Source organism: Coregonus lavaretus (genome assembly GCF_964263955.1).
Source record: "Coregonus lavaretus genome assembly, contig: HAP1_SCAFFOLD_3802, whole genome shotgun sequence".
Classification (NCBI taxonomy): domain Eukaryota; kingdom Metazoa; phylum Chordata; class Actinopteri; order Salmoniformes; family Salmonidae; genus Coregonus; species Coregonus lavaretus.
This window is the reverse complement of record NW_028156564.1, coordinates 48,516-58,030: the sequence shown is the minus strand read 5'-3', so window position 1 is coordinate 58,030 and position 9,515 is coordinate 48,516. Positions and strand designations below refer to the sequence as shown.

At 47.7% G+C, this 9,515-nt stretch overlaps 1 protein-coding gene across 1 annotated transcript in view; it reads right to left on the bottom strand.

Moving 5' to 3' along the window:
* Positions 1 to 2,068: 2,068 nt before the first annotated feature.
* Positions 2,069 to 9,515, bottom strand: part of LOC311126193 (receptor-type tyrosine-protein phosphatase F-like) — a gene marked incomplete at both ends in the record, with an annotated part of 50,018 nt that continues 42,571 nt past the window's right edge. Inside the window, one exon of the mRNA XM_084200210.1 lies at positions 2,069 to 2,223. Coding sequence (XP_084056336.1) covers positions 2,069 to 2,223 — 155 coding nt within the window. The remainder of the gene's footprint in view (positions 2,224 to 9,515) is intronic.

The window sequence follows — 9,515 nt, the reverse complement described above, 5'->3', positions numbered from 1 at the left end:
GAGGTGGAGAGGCGGGAGAGGTGGAAAAGTGGAGAGGTGGGAGAGGTGGGAGAGGTGGAGAGATGAGAGGTGGGAGAGATGAGAGGTGGAGAGGTTGGGGGAGGTAGAGAGATGAGAGGTGGAAGAGGTGGAGAAATGGAGAGGTGGGGAGAGGTGGAGAGATGGAGAGATAGAGGTGGAGAGGTAGAGAGATGAGAGGTGGAGAGATGGAGAGATGAGAGGTGGAGAGATGGAGAGGTGGGAGAGGGTGGAGAGGTGGAGAGGTGGAGAGGGTAGAGAGATGAGAGGTGGAGAGATGGAGAGATGAGAGGTGGAAAGATGGAGAGATGGGAGAGATGAGAGATGGAGAGATGAGAGGTGGAAAGATGGAGAGATGGAGAGATGAGAGGTGGAGAGATGGAGAGATGAGAGGTGGAGAGATGAGAGGTGGAGAGTGGAGAGGTGGAGAGGTGGAAAAGTGGAGAGGTGGAAAAGTGGAGAGGTGGCCGAGGTGGAGTGGTGGAGAGATGAGAGGTGGAGAGTGGAGAGGCAGGAGAGGTGGAAAAGTGGAGAGGTGGGAGAGGTGGAGAGATGGGAGAGGTGGAGAGGTGGGAGAGGTGGAGAGGTGGAGAGGTGTGAAAAGTGGAGAGGTGGAGAGGTGGAGAGGTGGAAAAGTGGAGAGGTGGGAGAGGTGGAGAGATGAGAGGTGGGAGAGATGAGAGGTGGAGAGATGGGAGAGGTGGAGAGGTGGGAGAGGGTGGAGAGATGAGAGGTGGAGAGATGAGAGGTGGAGAGATGGGAGAGAGGTGGAGAGGTGGAGAGATGAGAGGTGGGAGGGTGGAGAGATGGAGAGATGGAGAGATGAGAGGTGGAGAGATGGAGAGATGAGAGGTGGAGAGATGAGAGGTGGAGAGATGGAGAGATGAGAGGTGGAGAGGTGGGGGAGATGGAGAGGTGGAGAGATGAGAGGTGGAGAGGTGGGGGAGATGGAGAGGTGGAGAGGGTGGAGAGATGAGAGATGGAGAGGTGGAGAGATGAGAGGTGGAGAGGTGGAGAGGTGGAGAGGTGGAGAGGTGGGAGAGATGGAGAGGTGGAGAGGTAGAGAGGTAGAGAGGTGGAGAGGTGGGAGAGATGGAGAGGTGGAGAGGTAGAGAGGTATAGAGAGGTAGAGAGGTGGAGAGGTGGAGAGGTGGGAGAGATGGAGAGGTGGAGAGGTAGAGAGGTAGAGAGATGGAGAGATGGAGAGGTAGAGAGGTAGAGAGATGAGAGGTGGGATAAAACACTGAAATACTACTTCCCTTTTCACTGAGGTGTGTCAGAGTGTGAAAGTCTCCCTGCTGTGTGAATGTTCTTAGATGTAGAGTTTATGGACAACTAGGCTTTTAATGAAATTACTCAGACTTCTAAAAAGTCACACTTTAGACGAGGACAAAAGAAGGAACAGAACTTTCTGGAACCTGAACAGATTAAAAGGATAAACTAGTGGGTTATTTGGTCTTGTTCCCGAGTGGCGCAGTGGTCTAAGGCACTGTATCGCAGTGGTCTAAGGCAGTGCTAGCTGTGCCACTAGAGATCCTGGTTCGAATCCAGGCTCTGTTTGTAGCCGGTCGCGACCGGGAGACCCATGGGGGCGGACGCACAATTGGTCCAGGGGAGGGAATGGCCGGCAGGGATGTAGCTCAGTTGGGTAGAGCATGGCGTTTGCAACACCAGGGTTGTGGGTTCGATTTCCACGAGGGGCCAGTATAAAAAATAAAATAATGTATGCACTCTGGATAAGAGCGTCTGCCAAATGACTAAAATGTAAATGTAAATGTTGGCTCCAAGTCAAAAATAGTGCACTACATTGGTAATAGGGTAGCATTTAGGACCATATATAAGAGTTGGAAGGTTTTTCAGTTTCAGGGAAACACACAGCAGGTGCAGAGAGAGGGGCGCAGTGTATCTTTGGCGACACTCACAATCGCTGATGCAACGCGTGGAAACCTGCATCAAGGCGGTTTCGCAAAACCGTTATTTATGAAGGGAAGTCCCACTGAGACCAAAGTCCCTGCGACACACACACACACAAACTCCTCCAGTTTCTTACCTCTTGATGAGTAGGATGGTGATGACGATGACGATGATGAGCACCACAGCCAGGACAGGACCCAGGACCCACAACATCTCCGGCTGCTCTACACTCCTGGACACGTTGGGAGACACCTGGATAGGGTCCGAGTACGGACTGGCTGAGAATGTTCTCTACAGGAGAGAGGGAGGGAGAGAGTTAGAATACATATTGGTAAGGTTTCAAAGAACCAAGAAGCGACAGCGAGAGAGAGAGAGAGAGAGAGAGAGAGAGTGAGAGAGAGAGAGAGAGAGAGAGAGAGAGAGAGAGAGAGAGAGAGAGAGAGAGAGTACACAGTGGCAGAATACCTGACCACTGTGACTGACCCAAACTTAAGGAAAGCTTTGACTGTGTACAGACTCAGTGAGCATAGCCTTGCTATTGAGAAAGGCCGCCGTAGGCAGACCTGGCTCTCAAGAGAAGACAGGCTATGTGCACACTGCCCACAAAATGAGGTGGAAACTGAGCTGCACTTCCTAACCTCCTGCCAAATGTATGACCATATTAGAGACACATATTTCCCTCAGATTACAGCGATCCACAAAGAATTCGAAAACAAATCCAATTTTGATAAACTCCCTTATCTACTGGGTGAAAAACCACAGTGTGCCATCACAGCTGCAATATTTGTGACCTGTTGCCACAAGAAAAGGGCAACCAGTGAAGAACAAACACCATTGTAAATACAACCCATATTTATGTTCATTTATTTTCCCATTTGTACTTTAACTATTTGCACATTGTTACAACACTGTATATATACATAATATGACATTTGAAATGTCTTTATTCTTTTGGAACTTCTGAGTGTAATGTTTACTGTTAATATTTATTGTTTATTTCACTTTTGTTTACTATCTACTTCACTTGCTTTGGCAATGTTAACATACGTTTCCCATGCCAATAAAGCCCTTAAATTGAAATTGAAATTGAAATTGAATTGAGAGAGAGAGAGAGGGAGGGAGAGGGAAAGAGAGAGATAGAGAGAACGAGACAGAGAGAGAGAAAGAGAGAAAGAAAAAGAGAAAGAGAGAGAGAGAGAGAGATAGAGGGAGAGAGAGAGAGAGAGAGAGACACAGAGAGAGAGAGTGAGAGAGAGAGAGAAAGAGAGAAAGAAAAAGAGAGAGAGAGAGAGAGAGAGAGAGAGAGAGAGAGAGAGAGAGAGAGAGAGACAGAGAGAGAGAGAGAGAGAGAACACAAAGCCCCCACTATATCCAAGGTCTGAGGTCATCTGCCTTTGGCCTAAAGAGCAGGAACCTGGACTTCACCAAAGAAATACAGACATTGTCATCCTACAAGAAACATGGTATAGAGGAGACGGACCCACTGGTTGCCCTCTAGATTAGAGAGCTGGTAGTCCCATCCACCAAACGTACAGGTGTGAAACAGGGAAGGGACTCAGGGGGTATGGTACTTTGGTATAGAGCAATCCTAACTGTACTAGTCTGTTGCAACCTAAATGCCAGAACTGGACAAGAACCTGACACCCTCAGCAGACAGGGGGACAAACACCTACCTGGAGGTGACAGCATTCCATCCCCCATATGCGCCCCTAGGCACAACTACGACAACATAACCAACAAAAACGGGTCACAACTCCTGCAGCTCTGTCGCAGGCTGGGTATGTACATAGTCAATGGTAGGCTTCGAGGGGACTCCTATGGTAGGTACACCTATAGCTCATCTCTTGGCAGTAGTACTGTAGACTACTTTATCACTGACCTTAACCCAGAGTCTCTCAGAGCGTTCACAGTCAGCCCACTGACACCCCTATCAGACCACAGCAAAATCACAGTCTACTTGAACAGAACAATACTCAATCATGAGGCATCAAAACTGAATAATATTAAGAAATTAGTGTGAAAGTAGTGCGGAAACCTACCAAAAAAACAATTAGGCAACAACAAATTCAATCCCTTTTAGACAACTTCCTGGACAAAACGTTCCACTGTAATAGTGAAGGTGTAAACTTGGCAGTAAAAAACCTAAACAGTATATTTGACCTATCCAACCAAAAACATAGAGACCCAGAAAACCTGAGCCTTCACTATGGTGAATCACTAAAACAATACAATACAGGAAAAAGAAGGAAAAGCATGTCAGAAACCAAATCATGAGAAAACAAAAATATAATTACTTGACACATTGGAAAGAATTTACAAAAAAACAGAGCAAACTAGAATGCTATTTGGCCCTAAACAGAGAGTACACAGTGGCAGAATACCTGACCTCTGTGACTGACCCAGAATTAAGGAAATCTTTGAATATGTACAGACTCAGTGAGCATAGCCTTGCTATTGAGAAAGGCCGCCGTAGGCAGACCTGGCTCTCAAGAAAAGACAGGCTATGTGCACACTGCCCACAAAATGAGGTGGAAACTGAGCTGCACTTCCTAACTTCCTGCCAAATGTATGACCATATTAGAGACACATATTTCCCTCAGATTACACAGATCCACAAAGAATTCGAAAACAAACCCAATTTTGATAAACTCCCATATCTACTGGGTGAAATATCACAGTGTGCCATCACAATAGCAAGATTTGTGACCTGTTGCCACAAGAAAAGGGCAACCAGTAAAGAACAAACACCATTGTAAATACAACCCATATTTATGTTTATTTATTTTCCCATTTGTACTTTAACTATTTGCACACCATTACAACACTGTATATACATAATATGACATTTGAAATGTCTTTATTATTTTGGAGCTTCTGAGTGTAATGTTCACTATTAATATTTCTTGTTTATTTCACTTTTGTTTATTATCTACTTCACTTGCTTTGGCAATGTTAACATACGTTTCCCATGCCAAAAAAGCCCTTAAATTGAAATTGAAATTGATATGAGAGCGAGAAGGAGAACAGAGTGTGTGTATCTCTTGGCATCTGACATAAATGGGGTTAGAGGAGAGGACTCCTCATCATTAGGGTTCATACCGTGACGAAAGAGAGGAGAGTGGGACCGGCGAAATAATGGGAGGGAGGGAGGGAGAGGGGAGGAGGGGAGCAGGGCTATTCCCATCTGTTTTAAATGATACATCTGATATGAGTTAAGAGAAAGAGAGGGAGCGGGGTTAAAAGACAGAAGGAGGAAGGAAGAGCAATCAGATAGTTATTACAGCTCAGTGTGACTCCTTTATCTGCCGAGGGATGGAGGGAGAGAGAGAGAAGGATAGAAAGAGAGAGAGATAGAGAGGATAGAGGGAGGGAGAGAAGAGGAGAGAAGGATACAGAGAAAGAGGGATGGAGAGAGAGAGAGAGAATGATAGAAAGAGAGAGAGATAGAGAGGATAGAGGGAGGGAGAGAAGAGGAGAGGAGGATACAGAGAAAGAGGGAGGGAGAGATGGGGAGAGAAAGAGAGAGAAAGAGAGGGAAAGAGAGGAAGGGAGAGAGCGGGAGGACATGCAGACAGATAGCAGCCCTCTCTCCTCTCTCCATCACCCGGTATGGCACTAGGAGGGGTGGGCAGTAATCTGGATCATTAGTCGTCGCAGCACTCTACTCTTAAACACACACACACGCACACGCACTGCTCTTAAACACACACACACACACACACACACGCACACGCACTGCTCTTAAACACACACACGCGCACACGCACTGCTCTTAAACACACAGCACCGACATTAATTGGTAAGATAAGACAGAAATGAGCTGAAGAGTATCATGGAGTTGTCTCTTATGTTTTTAACTCCTGGGCCAGACAGGGAGACAGAGCGACAGAGAGATAGGGAGACTGGGAGACAGAGAGACAGAGCGACAGAGCGACAGGGAGACAGAGAGACAGAGAGATAGGGAGACTGGGAGACAGAGAGAAAGAGAGACAGAGCGACAGGGAGACAGAGAGACAGAGAGATAGGGAGACTGGGAGACAGAGAGACAGAGCGACAGGGAGACAGAGAGACAGAGAGATAGGGAGACTGGGAGACAGAGAGAAAGAGAGACAGAGCGACAGGGAGACAGAGAGACAGAGAGATAGGGAGACTGGGAGACAGAGAGACAGGGAGACAGAGCGACAGGGAGACAGAGAGACAGAGCGACAGGGAGACAGAGAGACAGAGAGACTGGGAGACAGAGCGACAGGGAGACAGAGAGACAGAGCGACAGGGAGACAGAGAGACAGAGAGACTGGGAGACAGAGCGACAGGGAGACAGAGAGACAGAGCGACAGGGAGACAGAGAGACAGAGTGACAGGGAGACAGAGAGACAGGGAGACAGAGAGACAGAGCGACAGGGAGCCAGAGAGACAGAGAGACAGAGCGACAGGGAGACAGAGAGACAGAGCGACAGGGAGACAGAGAGACAGAGAGACTGGGAGACAGAGCGACAGGGAGACAGAGAGACTGGGAGACAGAGAGACAGAGAGACAGAGCGACAGGGAGACAGAGAAACAGAGCGACAGGGAGACAGAGAGACAGAGAGACTGGGAGACAGGGAGACAGAGCGACAGAGAGACAGGGAGACAGGGAGACAGAGAGATAGGGAGACTGGGAGAAAGAGCAACAGGGAGACAGAGCGACAGGGAGACAGAGCGACAGAGAGACAGAGAGAGAGAAAGAGAGACAGAGAGATGGAGAGAGAGAGAGAGAGATAGAGAGAGAAAGAGACAGAGAGAGAGACAGAGAGATAGAGAGAGATAGAGAGAGACAGAGAGAGACAGAGAGAGAGAGAGACAGAGAGAGACAGAGAGAGAAAGAGAGACAGAGAGATAGAGAGAGACATAGAGACAGAGAGATAGAGAGAGAGACAGAGAGACAGAGTGACCAAGACAGAGACAGAGAGAGACAGAGAGACAGCGAGACAGAGAGACAGAGAGAGAGACAGAGAGAGACAGAGAGAGAGACAGAGAGATAGAGATATAGAGAGAGACAGAGAGAGACAGAGAGAGAGACAGAGAGAGAGAGAGAGAGAGAGAGAGAGAGACAGAGAGAGAGACAGAGAGAGACAGAGAGATAGAGAGAGAGAGAGACAGAGAGAGACAGAGAGAGAGAGAGAGAGAGAGAGAGAGAGAGAGAGAGAGAGAGCGAGAGACAGAGAGAGAGACAGATAGAGACAGGGAGAGAGAGAGAGAGAGAGAGAGAGAGAGAGAGAGAGAGAGAGAGAGAGAGAGAGAGAGAGAGAGAGAGAGAGAGAGAGATACAGAGAGAGACAGAGAGATAGAGAGAGAGACAGAGAGAAAGACAGAGAGATAGAGAAAAAGACAGAGAGAGACAGAGATAGAGAGAGAGATTGAAAAAGACAGAGAGAGAGACAGAGAGAGAGAGAGAGAGAGAGAGAGAGAGAGAGAGAGAGACAGAGAGAGAGAGAAAAAGACAGAGAGAGACAGAGAGAGAGAGAGAGAGAGAGAGAGAGAGAGAGAAAAGACAGAGAGAGAGAAAGAGAGATAAAGAGAGAGAGAGACAGAGAGAGACACAGAGAGAGAGACAGAGAGAGAGTGAGAGAGAGAGACAGAGAAAGAGAGAGACAGAGAGAGAGACAGAGAAAGAGAGAGACAGAGAGAGAGACAGAGATAGATACAGTAGATAGATACAAAAAGAGAGAGAGAAACAGAGAGAGGGAGAGCTTGGGCCCTGCTAGCTAGCTAGCTGCCTAATATGCATACCCAGGGTCCTCCTGCATCTCAGCACTATCGGTGTCTGGGTCTATCTGACTTTCACTCAACCTGCACTGGACTTTACTCAGCCTGTCCCACAGAGAGAGCCTGGGGCTCAGTTTTGTTTGACAACTGGACAAATACTTGACTCCACAGCCCCCAGAGTACAACAGTACAGTTACTAGTGTCAGTGTAGCAACGCCACACATATAGGCCTGGATGGCCATTGCATAAGACAAGGCAGTGTCTCAATACATCTCAACGTGTCGACAAGGCAGTGTCTCAATACATCTCAACGTGTCGATAAGGCAGTGTCTCAATACATCTCAACGTGTCGACAAGGCAGTGTCTCAATACATCTCAACGTGTCGACAAGGCAGTGTCTCAATACATCTCAACGTGTCGACAAGGCAGTGTCTCAATACATCTCAACGTGTCGACAAGGCAGTGTCTCAATACATCTCAACGTGTCGACAAGGCAGTGTCTCAATACATCTCAACGTGTCGACAAGGCAGTGTCTCAATACATCTCAACGTGTCGACAAGGCAGTGTCTCAATACATCTCAACGTGTCGACAAGGCAGTGTCTCAATACATCTCAACGTGTCGACAAGGCAGTGTCTCAATACATCTCAACGTGTCGACAAGGCAGTGTCTCAATACATCTCAACGTGTCGACAAGGCAGTGTCTCAATACATCTCAACGTGTCGACAAGGCAGTGTCTCAATACATCTCAACGTGTCGACAAGGCAGTGTCTCAATACATCTCAACGTGTCGACAAGGCAGTGTCTCAATACATCTCAACGTGTCGACAAGGCAGTGTCTCAATACATCTCAACGTGTCGACAAGGCAGTGTCTCAATACATCTCAACGTGTCGACAAGGCAGTGTCTCAATACATCTCAACGTGTCGACAAGGCAGTGTCTCAATACATCTCAACGTGTCGACAAGGCAGTGTCTCAATACATCTCAACGTGTCGACAAGGCAGCGTGTCAATACATCTCAACGTGTCTATGTGAGTTCATATAATAGGTGTTTCAATAGTATCCATGTTAGTTGCACATTGGCAGAATTTTCAACTAGTCGGCTCGGGGATTCGAACCAGCAACCAGCAAGCTAGGCTACCTGACGAATGAAAAGATGAGGAGAGAGAGAGAGATGAAGAAGAAAAAGAGAGAGAATGAGCTATATGAGGAGAAAGGGAGAGAGAATGAGCTATATGAGGAGAAAGGGAGAGAGAATGAGCTATATGAGGAGAAAGGGAGAGAGAATGAGCTATATGAGGAGAAAGGGAGAGAGAATGAGCTATATGAGGAGAAAGGGAGAGAGAATGATAAAGAAAGTGAAAACTAAGTTGAGTGTGTGTGGGAGGAGAGGAAAGGAGAAGATAGGAAAGAAGATGATAGGAAAGGAAATTAGAGGAGAGGAGAGGAGAGGAGAGGAGAGGAGAGGAGAGGAGAGGAGAGGAGAGGAGAGGAGAGGAGAGGAGAGGAGAGGAGAGGAGAGGAGAGGAGAGGAAAGGAAAGGAAATGAGAGGAAAGGATAGGAGAGGAAAGGAAAGGAGTGGAGAGGAAAGGAAAGGAGAGGAGAGGAGAGGAAAGGAAAGGAGAGGAAAGGAAAGGAGAGGAGAGGGAGAGGAAAGGAGAGGATAGGAAAGGAAATGAGAGGAAAGGAGAGGAGAGGAGAGGAGAGGAGAGGAGAGGAGAGGAGAGGAGAGGAGAGGAGAGGAGAGGAGAGGAGAGGAGAGGAAATGAAAGGAGAGGAAAGGAAAGGAAAGGAGAGGAGAGGAGAGGAGAGCCAGAGAGAGGATGCAGTAATG